Source organism: Panthera tigris, chromosome C2 (assembly GCF_018350195.1).
Source record: "Panthera tigris isolate Pti1 chromosome C2, P.tigris_Pti1_mat1.1, whole genome shotgun sequence".
Classification (NCBI taxonomy): domain Eukaryota; kingdom Metazoa; phylum Chordata; class Mammalia; order Carnivora; family Felidae; genus Panthera; species Panthera tigris.
In genome coordinates, this window is record NC_056668.1 from 86,385,851 (window position 1) to 86,411,880 (window position 26,030).

Sequence of the window (26,030 nt, forward strand, 5' to 3'; positions counted from 1 at the left end):
CAGAAACAAATCACAGACCCCTACCCTCATTTCTACATTATATAATGGATAAAAATTTTAAGAATTTTAAAACTGGTCCAAAGTTGCAGGAGCTTATAGAAAATGGAAATCATTTCATCTTAAAATCATCATAATCCTCATTTGCACAACAAACTGACCCCTCCCCCAAAAAGGGAAAAAGGCCACCCACTGAGTTGTTGACCTTCACAGAAATGACCAGTTCACAGGACATAAGTAACATAGTAGATAATACCCTTCCTCTATTCTGCTTGGGAAGAACCAGATAAACAAACTGAAGGAACCTTCTCCTGAGACCCCAGCCTGGCCATGGTTCCTCTACCTTCTTCTGAAGTCCAGAGACCCTTCTAACGGGTCTTGGTCCTACAAAAGCCCCTGCCCCACTTCATCTCCCACAGGAGGCATTTTCAATACTCAGAGGTCAAAGCCAGATTATTTCGAGATCTCTGCTAGAATGTCTCACATCAAAAAATGCAGTTCTGGGGGCGCCTGGGCAGCTCAGTTGGTTAAGCGTCCAACTTCAGCTCAGGTCATGATCTCACAGTTCGTGGGTTCGAGCCCCGCGTTGGGCTCTGTGCTGACAGCTCAGAGCCTGGAGCCTGCTTCGGAATCTGTGTCTCCCTCTCTCTCTGCCCCTCCCCTGCTCATGCTCTGTCTCTCTTCGTTTCAAAAATAAATAAGACATTAAAAAAAATTTTTTTAAATGCAGTTCTGGGGCACCTGGGTGGCTCAGTCAGCTAAACATCTGACTTCAGCTCAGATCATGATCTCATGGTTCGTGAGTTTGAGTCCCACATCGGGTAAGCTCAAGCCCCACTTTGGGTGAGCCCACTTCTCCCTTTCTCTCTCCCTTTCTCTCTCTCTGCCCCTCGCTCACTTGCGCCCCCCCAAAAAGAATAAATAAATAAAAAGAACGCAGTTCTGATCATTTCCCTCAGAACTTATAGCACAACTCATGAGTGCTAATGTTCAAAGAATTTCCCATATTTATAATTACAAATAATGTCCCACCAAATTAAGCTGACTCCAAGCCAACTGGTTGGTCAAATTTATAGGCACTAAAATAGGTTCCATCCGTAATCCCTCCAACAAAAACCTGTGATGCGTTGGACTCTTCTCACAAGAAAATCACATGGGGACTGAGGAAACGAGGAAAAGAGACGTGCCAACCAGACACCATCTGGGCTGGGTCTACTCCTGACGCAACTTGGCAGTGACTGAACCGTATTCCTTCTCTCCAGTTCGAGGGTTTTCACATATGAGAAAGCACACTGCTAGTTTCCCACTTTGGAACCATTACCCTTGTTGGTTGCTGCCTCCATGGCCACAGGTAACTGCATCAGGTAATCCACCCTCTCCGTGTAGCGGACTTTCCGGGTCTGACAGCACTGAATACGTTCTTCCACCAAAAACCGAAAAACGTCACTTGGGTTTTCTGAGCCAATGCGGTTCCTCTGAAGATTAGATTGTATCAGGTTAGTAAATTTAGGACTATTGAGCCATAAATAAAAACTGGCATAAAACAGAGTATCTATCAATCTGGTGTAGAGACTGGGCATTACTAAGCATTCCCTCTGGGCATGGCAGTTCACCTAGAGTACGTTCATAACAAAACACTGGCATTTCTCTAAAGTCAAAAAATGGGGGACTGGTTAAATAAACTGTAGTTCATCATGTGAATTAACATTATGCAGCCATGAACAGTTATGAAAGAGGGACTGACCTAGATGGAATCAGAAGAAAGGGGGTGAGGGAGCCATACTAAAGACAAGGCAGGGGGGAGGAGAGGGTAATAAAGGGTTGCCCTGGAAAAATTAAGGCACATATGATATGATCATGTAAATGCATTTGTGTAAATTACATACAAATAAAAAAGAAATCATGCTACATCCAAATATGTAACGATATGGGCAAAACATTCACAACAGGTTAAGTGGAAAGTAATGCTTATAGGAGCGCCTCAGTGGCTCAGTCGGTTAAGCATCCGACTTCAGCTCAAGTCATGATCTCACAGTTAGTGAGTTCCAGCCCCGCGTCATGCCCTGTGCTGACGGCTTGGAGCCTGGAGCTGCTTCAGATTCTGTCTCCCTCTCTTTCTGCCCCTCCCCTGCTCACACCCTGTCTCTGTCTCTCAAAAATAAATAAACATTAAAAAATTTTTAAAAAGAAAGAAGACAAAACAATGCTTATGAAACAGTCTGGAGAGAATTAATAAATGCACCCAGGGAGGCGCCTGGGTGGCTCAGTCGGTTAAGCATCCGACTCTTGATCTCAGCTCAGGTCTTGATCCCAGGGTCGTGAGTTCAAGTCCCAGTGGGTTTGAAACCTGCTTTAAAAAAATGCACCCAGGGGTGCCTGGGTGGCTCAGTCGGTTAAGCGTCTGACTTCAGCTCAGGTCACGATCTCGCAGTCGGTGAGTTCGAGCCCCGCATCGGGCTCTGGGCTGATGGCTCAGAGCCTGGAGCCTGTTTCAGATTCTGTGTCTCCCTCTCTATCTGACCCTTCCCCATTCATGGTCTGTCTCTCTCTGTCTCAAAAATAAATAAACGTTAAAAAAAAAATTAAAAAAAAAAATGCACCCAGAAAGTGACTGGTAGGTCAGACACCAAAATGTTAGCACTGGTTGTTGGTAGGGGCTGTTCTCACTGGTGATTTTTATTTTCTTTCTGCCTTTTTATATTTTCCACAAGAACATGTTTGTAATCAGGAAAAAGTGGCTGTTTTTTAAGAAGGGGAAAAATAGTTCAATCACAAATTCTCAGTAGCTTTGAAAAACCACAGCGTTTAATGTGGTTTGACTCTGCTGTGAGCAAAACGTGCCCATCTCTTCTGAGTGGTGGCACAAGGACACCAAAGACCACACCCGCCTCTTAAGGAAGTCTGTCATGGAGACCAAAAAACCTGTGAATGAAATTATGGACAAACACTCTTATAATTACAAATTAAAGAAGAACAGGAAGATCCAGAAGTGCTACAAAACAGGGACTGAGAAGCGACTCTGCCCAACGGGCTGCGCAGAGCAAGCCTCACACCAATGCCACATGAGCTTGGACCATGAGAGATTCGGGAAAGGGGCGGGGGGTGGGCACCCTGGCCACAACACAGTGGGCTGCACCTGCGGATTGGGCACACCTCTTACAATGCTTTGAGCAGTTTGGAAAACCGCCTTCTCACCTCTACTAGATTCACCAGATGCAAGAAGAACTCCTGGGCATCCTGCTGTCTATTAGAGGAGAATTCCGGGTGGCTCTTGCTTACGAAGGCCTTAAACATGCGTGGAGAGATCCCATTCTGTTGAGGCTGAGATGTAAAAATAAAACCAACTTACAATAGTTTCACACACGTTAACAGCACTGAGCGGCCAGCAGGGTAGGGATGACCATAAGTCCTGATTTTCAGATGAGACTACTAAAGCCCACAGAAGTTAAACAGTGATGACAGCCAACGTTCGCTGGACGTTTAGTGTGCAGCAGGCACCGCATTAACGAAACACAGGAGAAACACCTCCACTCTCTAAAGAAAGGCATTATTCGACCCATCTTCACAGGACATGCTCCAAGGCAGGCCATTATGGCCCACTTCAGGGCAGGCGAGAGAGGCAGGAGTGGGGGTTCTCTGAAAGAGGCCAAAGGGGAGGAGAGCTCTGCAGCACCCCCTTCCCTCCTTGTGAGAGAGTCTGAGAGAAGCCCCCGTAGAGACGGGGGTGCAGCACACCTCATTTTATCGTGCTTGACTTCACCGTGACTCGACGATACTGTGTTTTTTTACAAACTGAAGGTGTGTGGCCGCCCTGCACCAAGCAAGTCTGTGGGCGCCGTTTTTCCAATTGCATTCATTCATTTTGTGTCTGTGTGTCAAATGTTGCTTAATTCTCAAAATATTTCAAACTTTTTCATTATTGTATATTTGTTATGGTGACCTGTGATCAGTACTTACAACTCACCGAAAGCTCAGATGATGATTAGCATTTTTTGGCAGTAAGGTATTTTTCATTAAGGTATGCACATTGTTTGGGGGGGTTTTTTTAGACATAATGCTACCACACACTTAACAGGCCACAGTGTCAGGGCGCCTGGGTGGCTCAGTCGGTTGAGCATCCAACTCCGACTCAGGTCACGATCTCTCGATTCACGAGTTCAAGCCTGGAGCCTGCTTCAGATTCTCTGACCCTCCCCTGTTTGTGCTCTGTCTCTGTATCTCTCTCTCTCTCAAAAATAAGTAAACATTAAAAAAATAAAATTAAAAAAAGAAGGCCACCGCGTCGTATAAACATAGCTTTTATATGCACCAGGAAACCAAAAAATTCATTTGGCTCCCTTCATTGCAGTATTCCCTTTATTGTGGTGGTCTGGAACCAAACCCACATTCTCTTCGACGTATGCCTGTACCTCCAAGAGAGGAAATGGCACAGCATGCCCCCAGTAACCGCTGCAGAGTGTTCAGGCTCATGAGCGTGCCCTTGGCTGTTTCTGGATCAGAGCATGGGTTGTTTCCAGGAGCTTGCCCCTTGCCTGGAGAAGCTGGAGGAGGCTAGCAGCAGCTGCCAGGATGACAGAGTGCAAAGAGTGGGTGGCAGGGACAACTCTGATAGATAAGGATATGTGAACTTCCCTGGGACCAGAAACACAGTAGCCAGGCTCCTTCAGAAAGGACACTGCATAAGATGATGGAAAGTCAGCTGGCAGAGGAGACTTGAAGCAGGAGCCAAGGTGGGGGTTACAGAAGTCAGTTGAACAGAAAATAGGGAAAGGTCCCTGTGGAGGTCCCTGAGGAGACAAGCAGGGAGGAGGGACACCTCTAAGGAACCACTAATGTGCCCCTACAAAAAGGCTAACCATGGCAGAATACACATGGCAGCCAAGAGGAAGCCAAACACACTAGCTCAGTGAAAGGCTCTGCCTCTTGTCTAGTATCTCCATCCCTTGATCCTTACTTGACTTTAGAGGGGTCAGAGCCAGAGGGAGCAAGGACACAAAGCTACCAGAGGATGCTGATGCTAGCTAGCCCTTGTGCACTGCTGGTTTCCATGACTCCCGAGCCTGGTAGGGGAGAGATGCTTTCAACTGCCTTTGATGTGAACTGGACTTTTTAATGCTGGTAATCTGCAGGAAATCACTGGAAATCTAGGCGATCTGCCTGAGATGCTCTGAAGAGGCAGAACAGGATGAGTCCATATCACCACGGAGGACAGAGGTGGGCTCATGATAAAGCTGTTTCCTGAGTCCCCTCCAAGTTCACCCATCTAATAATGGTGTTACATGTCACTTCACCCAATACTCACAAGAACCCCACAAAGAAGAGACTTCTGTTATCCTCACTTGATAGCTAGAGAAATGGAGACGGGCAGAGAAGTGCCAGACAGATCTTTCAACTCAAAGAGGTCTTACGACCAGATTATCATGCAGCTAACAGAGCAGAACCAGAATGAACTCCAGTTGTGATTCCAATTCCAAGCTCTCTGAAGCAAAGATAGGGAGTGGCAGCTGTAGCACACAGTAGGTCTCAGTGAGACAAACCTCAGCTTGCCAAGCAAGCACAGGAAGTGGTTCATGTACTGTGCAAACTGTGTGGCTGCTGCACACCTACTTCTTCTCAAAACCTCCACTTGCTATCCTGAGAAACTTAACAGAAACCCATGGGGGAGGGGAAGGAAAGAAAAAAAAAGGTTAGAGTGGGAGAGAGCCAAAGCATAAGAGACTCTTAAAAACTGAGAACAAACTGAGGGTTGATGGGGGTGGGAGGGAGGGGAGGGTGGGTGATGGGTATTGAGGAGGGCACCTTTTGGGATGAGCACTGGGTGTTGTATGGAAACCAATTTCACAATAAATTTCATATATTGAAAAAAAAAAAACCCTCCACTTGCTCAGCTTCTGGGCCACGTTCCCCTCTGCAGTCCAGGGAACGTGGTCCCTGGGCGGGCCATCACTGAGTACACAGCACAGCGTGCCTCCCACTTCCTGTAACTTCCAGTCTGCTCTGGCCCACCTCCTCGGCCTCACTGCAGGCTTTAGCAGGTGGAGGCCACGTTTCACACTTCTATGAGATCTCCTGGACATCCAGGTCAATGCCTAGGGTCCAGGGACCATGTTAGGTGTGCACAATCACACAATCAGATGCAACGGGGGATGGGAAAACTCTCGTACCCATCTCCCTGCAGTCCCACAGCAGCTCTACGTGTAAATTCTCCCCAACACATATTTCCTAAAAGCAACGTTTCTAATAAAACTCTGGTGATTTTTCCTATCTTGTTGAATATATATGTGACCTAACCCTGTCATCCAGTATTTACTAATCACCTACATCACGCAGAGCACTACTGGGGATTCCACCTTCCAAGAGCTGAGAGACCATGGGGAAATGAAAGACAACACACGTGTCTGTAACAAATGCTGAGGGACACTGCAGAAGACCCACAACAGCGCCAGCAGCTCTTAAAGGAGAATTCTCCAAAGTGGGAGCATTTGGGCATCTGAGGACCTGGAAACTGTACATAAATGACCAGCTTACACACATGCGTGGCGTCAGATGTGCTTCCAGTGCTAGATGAAGACCAATTTACACCTGATAATTAATGTTACTACCTGTATAAAGACCTCCCGGGGACGATGTAACAAGCGTAACTCTCTTCACTCACACTGCTTGATGCCTGTCTACCACATGGTGTCACCCAACACAAGCACACAAAAATAATGCCTTGCATCACGGCTAACATTTATTCATTCATTTAACAGAAATTTACTGAGTGCTATAACATGTCAGCCATTGTTCTAGGTACTTGGATAAATACTTACTAGATGTCAGGCGTAGTTCTAACTACTTTATACATGTATCTTGCTTAACTCACCTAACCTGATGAGGTGATGATAATGATGATGATTTTCTCCACTTGACAGATGAGGAAACTGAAGCAGAGAAGTATTAAGTAACTGGCCCAGGATCACACAGCTACAGAAGTCAGCTACTTGCTATCTCACTGTCTGTCTCCCTGTGTGTGTCTGTCTCTCTCTTTATCCCAGGTCTTTTTTTTTTTTTTTTTTTTTTTTGTAGAGAGTGAACAAGCAGAGGAGGGGCAGAGAGGAGTAGGAGAGACAGAATCCAAAACATCCTCTGTGCATCATCAGCACACAGCCCGACATGGGGCTCAAACTCAGGAACCATGAGATCATGACCTGAGCCAAGATCAAGAGTCAGACACTCAACCAGCTGAGCCACCCAGCACCCCTATCCCATGTTTTAATACTGCTAGTAATAATTACTAGCTCTCATCTCTGATGGCCCTGAGTCCATCTCACCAGTTGCTGAAAAAAGGAAAACAGTATGCCTTGGACTCTGAGCCCTCTTCAAACCCACACACTTCTGGAGTCAACATTCCAGGCCAGTCCAGCAACTATTCCTCTGCTCTTGGCAGTGCAGAGGCACCACACGGAATGAGCCTTTTCACATTGAGCATTTATCTTTAGGCATTCACATACACACGCACTCACTGCCTGCTGCTGATGACATTTCTTCCTGCAAGCTGCACTTCAACCCGATGTGGCTGCCAGTCCCCATCAAAGCAGCTGCCTTGGAAAGTTCAACAAGTCAGTAAATTCAGAAAAGCTGGCTGCTGCTCTGTGCCATTCACTGTGTGGTCATACAACTGGGAGGAGAAGTTTCAACAGGGACTGTGGTGAGAACCCCAGCACCTCAGCCCCGCACTGGGCCGTGGCCCAGCCTCATTCATTACCCACCCCCACACCTCTTCTCTTTCTGTGCCCATTTCATTTGTTTTCCCTGGACTGACCTTTCTTAATCCTTTGTTCGATCCTCTGTCAAGCTATAGCTTGTTTACCATTGAAAAGTTATTTGAAGAAGCTTCCTAACCAGAGAGACGCTATCTCTTCCTCTCCACGTCACACTGCAGACCAGCTCCTGGCTTTTACCGGGTTCAAGCATCTTAGTTAAAACTAGCTGAACTCCACAGTTAATGTCTTGGTCATCAGCTGGCCTGTCTGCCTGTGCCCATGCCCCACACCTTATCTATCTGATTTCAGATGGAAGTCTTACTAATTCCTATACTCAACTATTAGTATGTTCCCTTCATATCTAGCATAGTCCAAAATCTTCCAGATCTAGCTTCCAGCTTATCAGGAACACAAGCTGAAAAAGGCAACAATCTTTAAAGCAATCCTGGGGCAGATGATTCAGCTCCTTCCATAAATCAATAGCTTGCAGAAAAAAAGGGAGGGGGATTTGTAAAAGTCATCTTTGATACTGCAGGGGAAACTCTGGGCATGGACTGCATATTAGATGATACTAAGGAATGGTTGTGAATTTTGTTACTGTGCTACTAACACTTTAAACAACTTTTAACATGATTTTTATTGGGGGGGGGGGAAGGCATTCTAGTCACAGTTGCATACTGAACATGTACAGGTAGAAAAGGAGGATGCTTGGGTTTTGTGTTAAAATCCTGCGGGGAAGAGAAGGGAGAGGAAGGGGAGGAAAGAGGAAGAGAACAGGGAGGAAAAGTTGAGCTCAAGGGGGACTGCTGAAACCAGACTGGCAGAATGGTGATTGCTAAAGCTACACAATGCTACTTGTGTGCATATTTGCAAATTTAAAGAAAAAAAAATTTTTTTTAAGACCAGGCTCTGGATAAGGCAGTTAGTTAAAAGAAACCAAAAAACCAAAATAAGAATCAACGAAGTCACAGAAACTACATCTCTTAGTTGGCAGTGCGTCACTGACATCATCCCAGTGTCCCCTATGGGTCTATCACCACACAAGATGAGAGGGAGTGACCAGACCTGACCAAGAGTCAGACCTGCCTTCAGGAAGCATACACTCTCACCATGAGCCAGCTCTTAAAACACCTGAAGCAATGGCTAGTCTCAACAACTAACTTTATTAAGAGGGAGCCCCAGGAGTCTCCAAAATAGCAACCACCTAAGGAACCTGTCATATTTATAGGATACTGTACTTACTTTCTCCATCAGCAATTGCAAAACAGATCAGCTAAAATTAGCGAGAGGACTACAGTGTTCAGAATCTTTCCCACATGCTTACTTATACAGGGCTTTCTGTTTAACTCTGTACCAAGAAAGCAGCCAGATACTCTCCACTCACATTCTGCTGAGCCTAAAGCTTTAATTAATAAACACACAGGAAGAGTGGGGCTTTGTATCACATTAGAGCAACACCCGTATGGATATTTACATTGTAAGACCACAGGAATAAAAAGAAAGCTAGATGCATCTCAGCCTGTCCTCAGTACACGTGTATGGCATCTGTTCATTTAAACTTTTATTAATCTTTTTTTTAAAAAATTTTTTTAACGTTTTTTATTTATTTTTGAGACAGAGAGAGACAGAGCATGAACGGGGGAGGGGCAGAGAGAGAGGGAGACACAGAACCGGAAGCAGGCTCCAGGCTCTGAGCCATCAGCCCAGAGCCCAACGCGGGGCTCGAACTCATGGACCGCGAGATCGTGACCTGAGCTGAAGTCGGATGCTCAACCGACTGAACCACCCAGGCGCCCCTAAACTTTTATTAATCTTAAACCATAAACCTTGGGCCAGTAGTTCCTAACCCAGATTCAAACCCCAAATCTCCAAAGAGAAAGGAACAGAGGGCTTTCCCCAAGCTATTTTTCATATTTCAAAAAGTGAGTTAGAAATGTTACATTTTCCCCACCGAGAAAAATGGAGGTTAGCGAAAATAAAGTTCTTATGCTTGGGAGTAAAACTACATCACCTCAAAGCAGAACACTGGTCATCTCATGGTGATCAAAAATGAAGACCGGTAATTCCTCATCAAGTATTTTTTTAGAGGGGAAATCAAATGAATTGTCATGTAAGAAATGCAGTTTGTTTAAAATACAGAATTGTTTAAAACATGTTATCTTCAGAAGAAGAAATAAATTAGAGTTATTCAGCATTAAAATGTGTGAAAGCATGGTCTTAGAATGCATAAAATCAGGAGTATTTTTTGAAGAAGAAGAAAAAGCGTCCTTTTATAAAAGTGAGGAGGTTTTATCTACAGCAGATGCAATTTAATTTTAAAAATCAATTCAACAAATTCATGTAGAAATGGCATTGCCCAAAACAAATACAGCAAATCTTTTTATAGATGAAAATGTGCATTAAGCATGTGTACATAAAAACTAGATTTTGCCTTGGTCTACAGAAGACCAACTTAAAACTAGGAAGCATGTAGCCTAGAAAGGACCCAAGATGTAAGATAGAGGTATTGAGAAACACAAGTTGCTGGGCCACCTGGCAATTCTGCAAACTTTAAGGACCCCCTGTTGTCATCCACCTACACCATCCACACACTGGGGCACTGGAAAGCCTGAAGCAAAGCCAGAACAACTATCAGGGATGCAGAATAATGTAGGGGTCAAATGCAGACTCAGGGGCCAGCCTGCCTGGTGTAAATCCCAGCTCTGCCACTCACTGACTGTGTAACTTTAGGCAAGGTTTCTGTGCATTAGCGAACATACAGGAAGAGCCAGGCCTTTCCTCAGCACTATGCAATCTTAGCGATTCGTATTGCTGGTGGTGGTGGCCGTGTAAAAAGGCCTTCCCACCACATGGTGGCTCTGACTTCTCTCTCATGCTCTCTCCCTTCCACAACACATTCCTCTTGTAATCCATCCCCTTCTCTGCTTTAGCACACCTTCTTTCTTCTCTTAGGGCATTTCAGGCACATTACAAATCACAAAAGCCACAGGCCTGGGACAAGGCCACCTCACCAAAGGGCTCCTGACACCTCAGAGAAGAGTCTCACAAACTGGTTTCTCTGAAACCAACTGCCAGTGAAAATCCTGATGCCTCAGAAAGCAATTCCCTCCACTGGGAGGGGAAATGGAGATTTTACTATGAATCACTTGTCTGTTCAAACAGCAGCTTAAAACTGACTCCCCCAGGGCCACAGATTGTATGGTCAACTCAAGCTCCTTTTGAATGTTAAAGAGACCCTGGTGATCTCTGAACCAAAGGCTCACTTGTATCCCACCCAGCTAGATGGTCTTCCCCACACTCCCAAGATGCACATTGTACTACTGGTCACATTCAGGATCCTTTCTCTAAGACCATTAGATCACGGTACCTTGGAGCAGGAAAGGATTTCACAGATCATCTAGATTAAAGGTCACACACTCAAATGCAACAGCATACTGGCCAAGTCACGAATCACAAAGGGACTGGAGCCAGCTGGGGACTGTGTGTCCTGTTTGAAGGGAGGGCTGCTACTCAGCTCCAGCCATCTGCTATCATGGGCCTGGAATCGCCACAGGGTCTTAGTGTTTAAGAGAAGCTGGAAATTCAGGTGTTTATGTGTGGGCCAAGGAAACACACCTAAGGCCAAATATGGCCCAAATGCTGGGTTACCCATGTTGGGCCAGACAAAGCTGGGGTTCCCACTTGTAGGCTACAGACCCTGGAGATCACAGAGCTACTGCACCACAGTCACTAAACCCAACAGTGAGGAGGGGGCAAGGGCCCCAAGCAGTCACTATTCATAGAATTTGAATAAATACATGCCTTACTCATATAAGAACTACTTTTTTTCTAATGTAAAAGGACATTGTAATATTAACCAAACCAAACTTTACTTGCAAATATTACTAAGTTGATGATTTTTATTCTATATTTTCTCAAATGAAGAGACTCCAAAAGCACAACACCAGGCAGGAATACACACAGATTTTATTTACACTGGAGAGACAACCTTCACACCTGCAACAGTCACAACCACCACCCACACCAATTCTGCCATTTGACCGCTGGGGTTGGAAGCTTGCGTGACTAGCCCATGATCTCACAGCTCCTTGCAGAGCCAGGAAAGGAAGCCAGAGTCCCCGAGTCCCAATCCAGTCTCCTTCTCCTCCACCAAGGAAGGTGGGCTCTGACCCAAAAGTGTCCCACAAAGTGACATAGTGTGGATGAAAACCCAGGATAAAATGTGATGAAAACAAAATGCTGGGCCCAGCTGTTTTCACCATCACCTCTTCAAGGATTCATGGGAGCTCAGAGGTGGAAGAAGCCTGAATAACCCCCATACTCCAGCCCCACCTCCAAACCATCCCTTCAGCTGTGTCCCAGATGAGGGCCTTCCAGTCTTGGATGGATGAAAGACTCGTTATCTCGCCATAGTGGATACCAACGCATCTCCCTGCCCCCACACCACTCTGATCTCCCAGCCCGGCCATTCGGAGTATCTATTTCCCTCTCCACCCTCTTAAGTCCCTTCCTTCTCCCCACCTCCAAACACCACCTCTAAATGCTCCCTTCATAATCTCCCTTCTCCCACCTTCTCCACTTCCCCAACTAGCCAGCTTTGTTATGAACAAGCGTTTACTCACTTTGAATTCCTGCTGTCAGTCTTGTTAAGGATGACCGACTGAAGGTGGGAACACAGAGGTCAACACTTGAGAAACAGATTTGCCCACTAAGTCAAAACAGAGCACTCTGAGGGCAGAGCAGGTGGTAGAGAAAAGGGGCACGCACTCCATTCAGGCCATATGCAGCACCACGAGCCGGGCTGCCAAACGCAGCTGTGTAAGCTGTGTACTGCAGAATTTCAAGGGCACCTCTCAAAAAGACCAGGTTGTGAGCAGTGTCCTCTGGAGTTGAGCAACAGAACCACCCAGGGAGGGGTCAGTAGCCCATTCTGTAGGCACATGGAAACGCAAGTCTCCCTATTAGGAGACGGGGTGCATCTTGCATTTATTCTATCAATAAACAGTGACTGAATGGCCAACTGAGTCTCTCATATCTGAGTGTGGTTTACAAATCTGCTAGGAGCTTACCAAAAACAAGAACCACCCACCCCTCCCCAGAAATTCAGAATTCCCAACTCTGAAGGTGGGAGCAGGGTGGAAGAGGAGGTGGAACAGGAATGTGTGTGTTGCTTTTTAACAACCAGCTTCTTGAGAAATCCTAGCAAACAAAGTTGAGGCCTAGGAGAAAAAAGACATTATAAGGGCCAAGATTATGCTGCCCAAGGAGAAAATGTTTGTATATTTGTATCAGGTTTATTCCTTCCATCTCAGCTCTATCTTACAAAGAACACTGTTCTGAAAACCAGTGACAACGGCACGCACATAAAATCCATAAAGCAACTATGACTAGAAACACCAACCCTAGCTATTTCTTACCACAACTTTTAAGAGCACACAGACACCCTAGACTCCAAAATGAAATAGCTATTCTAATACCTTCCTGAATTTACAGCCACCAATTGCCAAAACATAGGAAATCCGTATTTTAGCTGGTTAAGTCCCCTCCTACCTGCATATCAATGTGGCAAACACTGGGACACATACCTTGTGTTCTTCCTTCATCACCTGTTCAATGAGTTCAGATTTCACTGGAGGCTTTGAATACTGGCCTGAGAGAAGGCCGTGTCCTAACTTAGTCCTGGACAGGAGGGACAAAGAAAAACAAAAACATCATTGCTGTTTTCCCATAGAGATATTAACATTATCTATGAATGCTTTTAGCTGGAACATTTTATCTTGGTTACTCAAAAATAACTTATTTAAGGCGGCTTGGGTGGCTCAGTCAGTTAAGCTTCCGACTCTTGATTTTGGCTCAGGTCATGATTTCACAGTTTGTGAGTTCCAGTCCCATGTCCAGCTCTGTGCTGAGAGTCTCCTTGGGATTTTCTCTCTCTCTCTCTCTCTCTCTCTCTCTCTCTCTCTCCCCCTCTCTTTCTGACCCTCCCCTGTTCACACTCTCTCTCAAAATAAATAAATCTTAAAAACTTTAAACACTAACTTATTTATTTCATTCTTCTTGATACCGATGTCATTTTTAAACTAGCCTCAGTCCTTTATAAATAACTATTAATATCTTTCTTCTTCTAAAAGTAACACACGCTCATTTTATAACACTTTTAAAAATACAGAAAAGAAAAAGGAAAAGAGAATTGCCTTTAATTCTGCAACCCAGCAATAACCACTAAGAACACTTACTGGATAGTTTTCTAAAAAAAACTTTAGATACCTTTTAATCAGCACTTACATCTGTGTGTTGAAATCCTGTGTTGGATCTAAAGGAGAGTAGTCAAATATTCTTGGAAGATTTCCCACATACCTAGAAAATGAGAAGGGAGAGTCAAAACGTAGGAAGTGAATGAACAGAAATAAAATAAGCTGCCATCCTAGCTAAGACCTTCTTGTCTTTCTATCAAAGTTAACTCATCCACCCAAAGAAAACTTTTCCTGAAATCTTACCTTTACAGCTATCTTCATGGCCTTCCATTGTGCTTCTATCAGTGGGTCTCAACCCTGGGTGCAAGTTAGAATCACCTAAAAAGTTTCTCAAAAAAATACCAAAGCCAGGGTCACTCCCAGACGTTCTGATATTGTTGCCTGAGACTGAGGCTTGGGCTTTGCAATCTTTTCAAAGTCCCCCAAATGACTATAACATGTAGCCAGAGTCAGAAACCACCGGCTAATGCCATCACAACTGCCATCTCAAAAACGAATGGTAAGGCTGGAAATTATCCCAATCATATCAAGATGAATAATGATGATGACAGGAGTAACAACTACTATCCCTTAAGGGGTCTCTATATAACCTGGTTGGGTCTTCATGAAAACCATATGAGGAAGGGATGGTTATTGTTACCCATTGGAGAGATAAGAAATCAGGATGCTTCCAAAGTCACCCAAGGAAGGAGTGATGAAGCCCAGAGTGCACCCAGGCAGCCTGGCTCCAAACCTATGCTCTGAACCAGTTTCCTGGAAGTACCTGCCCTATCTGTGATCCCTTGAGCAGTCCCCAACCCGTCCTTCTGACCAGTTTACATTGACAGAGCAGCGCCAACTTCCACCACCCACAGCTAATCTCACTATACAATCATTCACTTCTCAAGTTCACTTCCTATTTCATACCCTCTGTTCTGTGCTGTTCATCTTTCCATTTTCAAGCTTTAACTCTCTGAGTGTGAAAGCTCTAGAAAGAAGAATCTAGAAGCAGATCCCTTTCACTGGCACTTCATGCACTCTGCTCTGCCCACTTCTCTGACCTCATTCCCATCCCTCTCCCCTAGACCACAACACACCAGCCACATGCCCTTCTTTGCCAGGACATGCCAAGCTCACACCTGCTTCAAGGTCATGCCATCTGCTCTCTTTCCCGGAATGTTCTCTCCACAGACCCTTGCTCCATCTCAGGTCTGTTTAAAAGGCACCTCTCCACCCCTCCTAATTCCCTATCACCTGACCCTGGCTGACTTTCTTCTTGGCATGCTTCAGTATTTGCAATTCTATAATTTATTTATCTCCCTGTTTATCATCTCTCTAGAGATTATATACGAGAGTATAATCTCCATGAAGGCAGATACATGATCTGAATCACTGCATCTCCAGAACTAGAATAGCATCTGACATGTAAAAGGCACTCATAAAATATTTGTGGGGGGCGCCTAGGTGGCTCAGTTGATTGGGCATCTGACTCTTGGTTTTCCTCAGGTCATGATCCCAGGGTGATGGGATCCACCCCGCATCAGGCTCCACACCCAGCATGCAGCCTCTTTAGGATTCTCTCTCTCCCTTTCCCTATCCCAATCCCTCAATCATGCTCTCTCTCTCTCAAATAAAAACATTTTTAATTTAAAAAAGTGTTGAATACATTTATATTGTGTAACCGTATAACCAATTTCCATAACTGACTACCTACAAACCAACATAAAAGGCATTACTATAATAAAGCCCTAGCAGAGAACCATGACAAATAATAGTCAGCAATGACTTCTAATCAGATCCCCCAACTACTGGACACTTGTAGGCACCTGCTGTCTACAAACTCAGAATTTATTCCCCATATTATGTACTTATGCCAAAATTAACAGAGCCCACTTCTCTGGGACAGTCCCATTCAGATGGTTTTTGGATGTGTCACTAGGGCAACAATTCCATCTAGAAATTTTCAGTCGACCAAGAGCCAAATAAGAGATCAACCAAACTTTGGAACAAAACTGTCCACAGCCAGAGACTGTACTGAGGAATTGTTAAAACACAACATGATGAATTCATCAGCTCTCCTACAAACCAGTCTTTATCATATCTCGAACATGATATGAAGATGAACATTAGTGAAAAGGCTTATGCTTTCAGGCAAGATTGGTGGAGAAGAATAAAAAATTAAAGGTGGCAAATCTTTGATGTCAGAAAAGCCCATTTTGCTAGTAATTTATATTACTTTTCTAATCGATGAGAAATATTCTTCATTTACAACAAAATTAAGTTAAAACACAGAAGCAATGCTGGATACTTTTTAAAATACGTATTATACCTTTAGTTTGCAATCTAGCAGTTCTCAAAGGAAAAACAGTTTTGCTATCTGATAATCCATCTTAGCTCTCATTCAGTTTGTACACTACACCAGGTTACTTAGACTGGATCCTCATCAGAAGTATTCTGAAATGTAAACTGGGTTCTGGTGGCAGAAAGAGTATCGAGGAGTCAGGCTGACATTTCTAAATTACACTGTGGTTGTACGTAAGGCATTTAATCTCTCTGTGAGACACTCTTTCTACTTACAAAATGGAGACACTGTCCCCTGAATCTAACCCCACTGAGTTAGTCCCGCTGGGGAGAAAGGAGTCAGAAAAGCAAGTATTTCAATCAACTGACACTTGGTAAAAGAATGAGCAGACTGAGGATGAGTATGAATAGATTGCTCATGTTCAAATATATACAGTAAATGTGCAGAAATCAGAAAATTAAATATTCAGTAATATCAAATTCTAAAACTCTTGAAACAACACTGAGCTGAGAGATTTGAATCTTAAATCCAAAACACAGATGTGAGGTACATTTTTTCATTAAAGAAAAAAAAATCAGAAAGATAAAACCGTTCATCAAACTTTGGAGGGTAGAAAGCATTTTCAAAAACTATAGACTATAAAGCACTGAAAATGTTGGATTTTGTAACCAAAGAACACAAGTTTCCTCCATTCTAGTTTAAAAGAAATAGTGATTATACAACACCTACCATAAGGTCTTTCCTTTAATGTTTTTTTTAAAAATCCTGGACCATGAGACACATAAGACGAAGTTATACTGCCCCCAAATAACAATACAAGTAGGAGACAATGGCAAAAATTTGTGAAAATAATACGACGTGTGATACATAACTTTGAAAAGGTTTTCCCATCTCAGAGCTTCAAACTTGCTCTTCCTCTAAAACCCTCCTCCCCACTCCTCCTGCATATGGGTCAAGGTGTGTGCCCCTTTGCATGTCCTTTCTTCAAAGAGATCCTCCCTGATCACCTCTTCCCCTTTTCCTCCGTGGAACTTACTATGTTTATAACCATGCAGCTGCTCTTCTGATCATTTATTTAATCAGTGTCTGTTTGCCCAAGTGGGGCCAGGCACCGTGTCCTTTTGTTTACCACTGAACCCCTGCACCCAACACACTGCTGAGCAGAGCAGAACCACTCCTCATTGGCTGGATGTGAAAAGGAAAACTAGACATGCAAACTAACCACAAATTTCCAAAGCCAGAAAACAGCAAGAGGAATGAGAATTCAAATACCAAGAGAGGAAAGAAAAGGATATTTGATACACTTTTGATTAACCACCATTAAAGCAATTAGCATTTCAACTCTACGTGAGTAAAAAATTGCCCTGTGCTGTTCCTAGTGTGCTGCCTACCCCTCCATCTGTAAGCACATGTGTCCTCTTCCATACTTGAACCATGGTAGAAACCTACCCGCTCTGGAATACACTAGAGATAATTTTCTTTTTCTTTAATTTTTATAATGTTTAATTATTTGGTGGGGGGGGAGTGGGAGTTAGACGATCCAAAATAGGCTCTGTGCACTGAGAGCCCAATGTGGGGCTTGAACTCACGAGCTATGACATCATGACCTCAGCCAAAGTCAGATGCTTAAGGAACTGAGTCACCCAGGCACCCCAAAGATAATGTTCTAAACTTTAGGCAGTGGCTGCCCACGAGTGCACAGCCACACTCCCAGTCTGTGCAGCGACCCATCTAAGCCCAGCCTAGGGAAGAAAAGGGCCACAGACACAGCTGCTCTCCCCCTCCATGTGGGAGGAAGAAGGCAGCCCCATACACACACAGTTAGGAAGCACCCTACATCAGTGCCTCCCAATTATCTATGGTGAAGGGCCAGCTGTTTTATTTCAACTCATACAGGTGACTCCTTTAAAAAATATAATAAAAGAAAAAAATGAAACACCTCTCATAAAGCATGACAATGTCAAATTGCTACAAAAACTTCTAAATCCTCACTCAATTTCCATAGTTATCACAGATCCCTATCCAGCAGTCCAAGGACCAGTGCCAGTCTGTGAACCACATTCTGAGTAGCAAAAAAACGAAAAGCTTAAATCCGCCAAGAAACTCCACTCACCAGGAGGGCAACACTGATCAAACCGATCACTGAATCTCTCCTAGAGCATCTATAGGAAGGAATGTGGCAGGCTTCCATGAAGATTGATGATTAATATTTTCTTGGCATAGAGGGTGATTGATGGTCTAAAAATGGAAGCCATTATTAATATGACAAACCCCTGTGAGTTTCTCAGTTACAAAGCTCTCCTAATCTCACCTGATTCCCGTCACACTTGACAAGTGTTCTCACCCAGCTTCAGTGCAAGAAGTCACACCATGAGGATGTGGTGAAATGTCCTGCAGCTGAGGAAGACAGGGTCCCCGGCACATGCTGAGTGGACTGGACATGGAGTGGACTGGACGTGGAGTGGACGAAGGGCAGCGCTGTGCGCACAGGTCTGCAAGGGGACACTTACGCTCTCTGGAATTCTGGGATGCTGAAGATGGCCTGCATGACCGAACTGAGATAGCAGCTGTTGCCCAGGTTCTTGAGACCCGTGTACCCGGGACCATACATGGGCTTCAGCTTCGTCCCCGTCTCCTGGATCACTTCCCACTCGCTGACACGCGGCTTGATGTCATTGTCTCGAAGCCCGTTCTCTGTCTGGGGCAAAGTCAATGAAGGAAACCAACCTTACTTGTAATTATCACCCAAAGATCATGTCCCAAGAATTATTTCTAACAGCAGTGGATGTTTCTGTCCCTTTATTCCTCCAGCTAAGCAGAAAAATAACCTAATTAAAGAGACTGAGGTAGTAATAGCTGCACAAAAATGTCAACACGCTCAATGCCACAGAACCACGTGCTTAAAAACAGTTAAAATGGTAAATTTTATGTTATGTACGTCTCTCCACAGTAAAAAAGAAACACATCTTTAAAAGATTAAAAAATGAAAGAGGGAGGCACCTGAGTGGCTCAGTCAGTTAAGCGTCTGACTCTTGATTTCAGCTCAGGTCATAATCTCACAGTTCATGAGTTCAAGCTCCGTATCAGGCTCCGTGCTGACACTGCTGAGCCTGCTTGGGATTCTCTCTCTCTCCCTCTCTCTCTCCCCCTCCCGCACCCATGCTCATGCTCTCTCTCTCTCAAAAATAAATAAACTTAAAAAATTTTTAAATGAAAGAGACTGAGGAAAGGAGATAAGAGGAGGAAGAAAGGCAAATAGGAACTGAAAGAAAGAAGCAAGTGGAGTGACTTCAAGGGAAGAGACAACACAATACTGCAAACAGAAAGGCAAGAAAGCTGGAGAGGAAAGTGAAGGAAAATCATGTGCCTTAGGAGTGCCCTGAAATAAGAGGGGGGTTTAAGAAGAGCACAGAACGTAAACTAGAAGGTGACATGAATGAGGATGAGGAGACAGGGGAGGAGAGCCCGAGGACAGGGAGGCGGGCTGGGAAGAAAGGGCCACAACAGAGCACGCACACTCAAACAGCTCCTCACAGGGACAAACATTACATAGGCATGATATCGGCTAGAAAACACAATATTAAATGAAGCAAAGCTTTTCCCATCAACAGTATGTTGGCTTGTTCTTTCCACCCCCGAGCTCTGCTTCCCTTCCTGAAATTAATTAAAGTGATGTCGGTCACAGATCATTTTAAAGGTCATCTTCCCGTACCTTCTCGCTTCAGTGAACAAGGAGTGATTCATGCAACTCTCCATCAGAGGAGACAGAAATTTTGCAAGTAAACTCCAACTAAAACAAATGGTACTTGAGGAGGTGCCACTTTTATTATACCATTAAGAAAATATTCTAAGCTGGTAACCAAAAGAAAATGCTAATGAATTAAATCCAAGAAGTAAATGCACACATTAAAACCGAAAACCTATAGAAGCAAGATTCCTGTTACAGGAATTACATATTAAATAAACCAAATGGTTCCCTCCCTGCAAGGAGGGAGCACAGACAAAGTCGACCTTCTTACCCCGTGCATATGAAGCATATCAATTCCAAAATGCGCTAAGTGCTTGGCCAAATGAGGATCCAAAACAGGTTCCTCTTCTTGAAAAGAATAAACATCTAGAGGGTGAGGAGAAAACAAGGAATGAGATTTTTAACCAAGTTGTTCAATATTCAACATATATTTATTGAGCTCCCTCTATGCACCAGGCTTGGACATATCAATGAATAAAGTCAAGAGAAACCCCTCCTGAGTTTACACTCAAGTGGAGAAAGGAAAGATGATAAACAAGGCACATAATAAAGAGATAGATTTTGTAATTATTCCCATATATCAAGTCTTTTGACATATATCAAGTCTTTTGACATTTCAGGAAGTAATTTTTTAAAAAGGATTTCTGGGGCGCCTGGGTGGCTCAGTCGGTTAAGTGTCCGACTTCAGCTCAGGTCACAATCTCACAGTTCGTGAGTTCGAGCCCGCATGGGGCTCTGTGCTGATAGCTCAGAGCCTGAAGCCTGCTTCATATTTTTCCATCTCCCTCTCTCTCTGCCCCTCCCCCACTCGCTCTCTGTCTCTCTCTCAAAAATAAACAAACATTAAAAAATTAATTAAAAAATGATAAAATAAAAAAAGGATTTCTGAAACAAAAAAATTAAAAAGCAGCATCTAAAGTTAAAATAATTGAAATTAAACAGATGTAAATGCCTAACAATTGATTGCCACGGCAGGGGGAGGCTGGGAGGGAACAAAGGGAACGCACAGGCCCTGGGGAGCAGCTGAATGGCTGGGGTGAGGTTTTAAGTCCAAAACAAAACAAAATTCTGCCTGTGGAATCCTCTATGGTCTCAGACCTACCAGCTCACCAACTTCCACCTCCCACCTGCCCCTTCATCCCTTCTTTCCAATGTTAGTGTCCACACCCCACATGGCTGGTGAGTGATTTAGTGAAAACTGTTCAGTACTTCCCAAATGCGTCCACCTCATAGCACACACAGAAAATGAGGATGCATGTGGCACAGCAGGGTAACTCAGGAGGTTCCAGCCACCCCAGGCCCGGTCCCTGGGCACCAGAGCCTGAGGGATTAGCATCTTGGCCTTCTTGGCAAATAACCCCCAAAGCTTTCCAAACTACTGTCTTCGGTGTCCTGACACAGCAGTGCAATTGTGGGAGAGGGAACAGATATCTTCAGGCCCATTTTGCAGGTGAGGAAAAGAGGCTCATATGGTTAAATAATTGGCCTCAAACCCCACAGGCGGCTCAGAACCCAGGAATCCTGACTCCCCCCCAGTACTTTTTTCTCTGTGCCATTCTATTTCCTTAGATCTCTCAGGAGACTCAGAGACTTGGTGAAGCATCATCGCAAGCCCTTAACAGGAATGAAGAGTCAAAAATCACAATTTCTTGGGGTGCCTGGGTGGCTCAGTCATTTAAGCATCCAACTTCGGCTCAGGCCATGATGTCACGGTTCATGGGTTCGAGTCCCATGTCAGGCTCTGTGCTGACAGCTCAGAGCCTGGAGCCTGCTTTGGATTCTGTGTCTCCCTCTCTCTTTCCCTCCCCCACTCGTACTCTGTCCCTATCTCAAAAATAAACAAACATTAAAAAAATTTTTTTAAAAAGATAGCATTCTCTAGGACAGGAAAAGATAGACTGTCCAAAGAGGTTCCTCCTCTTTGGAACATCACAGGGAGAATAAATAAATACACACACACACACACACACACACACACACACACACAGAAACTATGGTAACCTTCTGACCCATGTGGAGACTCATGGCCACCAAAGGAATTCAGTCTTTTTATTATTAATAGATTAAATGTTGTATAGCTTTCTCTGCTATTCCTCTTCCTCTAGGGACCCATTTTAACTTGTAGGTAGGCAGCCTTCATTTATATTCTTTCTTTAGTACAACTCCGTGTTCTCAAAAGCAAAACAAAGGACAAAATCCCCAGCCCAATCAAGAAAAACATCCCCCTCAAAAGAAACAAACAAACAAAAAAAAAATACTTCCCCAAAAGTTTAAATACTAAAAACACCAACAAAAATCTTTAAACTAATAATTTGAAACAAATATATAAATAATATTTTTTAATCTATGGCAAGTAACAAAAAAATACCACTCAAATACTAGCTGGGAGGTGAAAATGACATTCCCTAGGCACTTTCACTTTGGTCATTATTAACTAATGAAACAGTTTTGAAGACTTAAAGAGTTTAAGACTCTAATTATTTGAACTTTATTAGAAAATAATGAAATTGCCAGAACTGAACTGATGGCATTGGCTTAGGATTTTGAAATAAGTGAACACCACACAGCACTCTATAGTTCTTTTTAGGCTCATGCCATAATGAGAAATTAATGTTTCCTACCTCCAGTCATTAACTGCTCCAAAGATGTGACATGATTTGGTCAGACATGATAGTTATTTTTTACCACAATGATAAAAACAGTTCTGTGAGTAACATATAAGAAATCTAAAAAGGAACTGTGACCCTTTTGGCAATCATGAAGAATTTATAAATGACATGTGACATGTAGTCATAGAAAAAAAAATGTGAAATGGACTCAGGAAAGACCATCTTGAGATGTACTGAGTTGGCACAGGGGTTGGTGGGACAGGCTATTTCACAGCTGCTGTGGGCATCTCCAGAAGCTTCTCCTGCAGCCACCAAGGCATTATAGCTTCTTCTTAAGTAAACTAGTTTCACAATAGAAGAACAAAACACCCTCTCCTGCCTCTGTCCTTCCTCAGTCCCTTCCTACCAAGAACCTTATCCTTGCTTTGCCAAATCAATGTCTCCTCCCATAGAGGAAAGTTTTTTATTTGTTTGTTTGTATGGTGATCTGTTTTCTTGGTTTGTCGCTGTACCCATGGAAACCCAGAATGGAATTTAATATGGGGCCCATTTTTATTACCCATGCCACCACAATGGCCTAGCCTGCATGGTCCAGGCTTCTTGGAAGAACTAATTCTAAGTTGTGACCTCAAGGTGAGTAGGAGTTTCTCACTGAACAGGTATATCCTTATTGGGGAGAAGGAAACCAGATGATCAGATCACATTGCCATTAAATACTTGAGTCCACAACCTGCTTGGATTCCATGTGCACTAAGCAATATTCTAAATATAAGTCAGCTCCCCACAGGGAAGGAATGTACTGGTCAAGCCAACATAAACATCCCACTTACAGGCAGTTGTGGTTCTCACTATAAACTAAAAAATAAACACTTTCTTGTGAGTTGAATTAGCCTGGGTGAACCCAGCGAATATGGAAATGGGACCCTTGGCAGTGGTACCTTCACCAGGAGATGGCCACCCTAGACAGGGGGCACCATACCCTCCTAGGCCTCAATGTCCACAAGGCTCATCATCAGACATTAAGGCAAACTTCAGGTATGTTTTCATTAACTTATTTGACTTTAAAATAAGTGAGTTATGGTTAGCAATCTATTAAACAGACTTAAAAAACTAAAATAAAATTGATACATCCGTAAACTAATATGATAATTAGACTAAAAATAATCATTGTGCAACACTGCATAAGGCAAGCAGAAATCAAACCCTGATCTTTCTTCAAAAAGTGAACATTAATTGCAGGTGAATCAATTCAAGAACCCTCATCACAAGCTATATGATCTACATCGCTGGTTGTCATGCCTTCTATGATAGAAACAGAAGTACTTATTCAAATGTTCTCAATTACATGAGAGGAAAAACCCTGAAAGTTGTCCCTCCTCTATGAAAAACAACAGGGGAACCCATGTGCCTCAGTCAGTTAAGCGTCTAACTCTTGATTTGGGCCCAGGTCATCATCTCCCAGTTAGTGACACTGAGTCCCAAGTAGGGCTCTGTGCTGACAGCACAGAGCCTGCTTGGAATTCTCTCTCTCTCTCTCTCTCTCTCTCTCTCTCTCTCTCTCTCTGCCCCTCCACCACTTGCATGTGCAGGCACACATTCTCTCTCAAACATTTTAAAAAAACAAACGAAACAAAACCAAAAACAGCACTTAACTATGGCAGATAATGAATTAATATTCTTAGTAGCTAAAGAGTTTTTTTAAACAAGTAAGGAACACCTACACATACACTACTAGAAAATCAACCAACAAAATTCACAAATAGAACTACAAATGGCCAAAATTACTATGAAAAAATGTTTAGCCTTACTAGTAATGCAAAAGAAAACAAGATACAAGATTAGCAAAGGTTTTTAAAAGTTGTGAATACTTGGGGCACCTGGGTGGCTCAGTTGGTTAAGCGTCTGACTTCAGCTCAGGTCACGATCTCACGGTTCATGAGTTCAAGCCCCATGACAGGCTCTCAGCTGTCAGCGCAGAGCCTGCTTGGGATCCTCTGTCCTCCTCTCTGTCTGCCCCTCTCCTGCTTGCTCTCTCTCTCTCAAAAATAAATAAACATTTAAAAGAAATTGTGAATACTGAAAGTTGTCAAAGATTGGCTAAAATGAGTATTCTCATACACTGCTGAGAAGTAAATTACTATGACTGTTTAAAAGAAATTCAGCAATTGAAAATGTAAAAGGATCAATCCTTGTCCCTAAGAATTTATCCTAAATATATCATTAGACAAACATCCAAAGATTTCCATATATGTAAGGATACTCATCAGAATAGCAAAAAAATTGTAACAACTCATAGGAGAATAGTGAAATAATTAATGGAACTATCATAGAACATTTATTGAAGAATATTTAATAACATGGAATACATACATATTTAATGTTAAATAGAGGAAAATAAGGAATAAAATTTTATACACTATGATTCCATTTTTGTAAAAATGTGGGGCAGGGGTTGAGGGTGCTGTTGAATGTTGTGTAAGAATTGATCAAGGCCTTGGGGCACCTGGGTGGCTGAGTCAGTTAAGCTTCTAACTCTTGATCTTGGCTCAGGTCATGATCTCACAGTTCATGAGCGTGAGCCCCGCATCTGGCTCTGCACTGACAGCACTGAGCCTACTTGGAATTCTCTCTCTCTTCCCTCTCTCTCTGCCTCTCCCCGACTTGTACACTCGTGCTCTCTCCCAAATAGATAAAATTTTTAAAAATGTTAATTAAAAAATGTTAAAGAAAGAATTTATCAAGGCCTTAAAACATGGAAAAAAACTAAAAGGAAATACCCAAATTGTTAGAAGTGATTTGCCAAATGGTATTACTAGTAATTTTTATTTACTTCTCTAAGCTTTTCTGTTTTCTAAATATGTTACACTAAATATCTGCTTCTTGTATAATCAAGGGGCAAATATAAAACATTCCTTCCTCAGGCTGTAAGGAAAACAGCTTTAGATGTACTCTAAATCATAGTTTGAAAGTAAGTGTCATGCTGGAAAAAAGGCTTCTGGAAAATTAAAGATGCACAGAGAACAGAATTAACCCCTGCCTTTATTATTTGCATACATTTAAATAGAATTTAATTATTTAAATACTTACATACCAGTTGGTTTATTTAACAAAAGTATTTGGGCATACCATGCGTAAGATTTCATACAGAACCCAAAGATGAGTAAGACAGAGCTCTGCCCTCAAACAACTGAAATTTGAGAACTAAGCCATGTATACAAATAGCTGTAGTCTTAGGTTGTTCCGAGAACTGGACTTCTAATAACTGGTCTTATCAAAGCACTACAAAAAACAACATAGAAAGAAGACACATCCAAATTATTCTCCCCTTGCAATTTTTCCCATTAGAATTCCTACATTATAAACCCTTCCCTCTGTAGCCCCCTAAAAGGACAATGA

At 43.2% G+C, this 26,030-nt stretch overlaps 1 protein-coding gene across 1 annotated transcript in view; it reads right to left on the reverse strand.

The window, feature by feature from the left end:
* USP13 (ubiquitin specific peptidase 13) overlaps positions 1-26,030 on the reverse strand; it is a 119,359-nt gene that overhangs the window by 40,489 nt on the left and 52,840 nt on the right. The window contains exons 7-12 of the mRNA XM_042998705.1: positions 20,297-20,391; positions 18,788-18,975; positions 14,028-14,099; positions 13,328-13,421; positions 3,193-3,318; positions 1,319-1,472 (exon numbers count right to left, since the gene is read on the reverse strand). Coding sequence (XP_042854639.1) covers positions 1,319-1,472; positions 3,193-3,318; positions 13,328-13,421; positions 14,028-14,099; positions 18,788-18,975; positions 20,297-20,391 — 729 coding nt within the window. The remainder of the gene's footprint in view (positions 1-1,318; positions 1,473-3,192; positions 3,319-13,327; positions 13,422-14,027; positions 14,100-18,787; positions 18,976-20,296; positions 20,392-26,030) is intronic.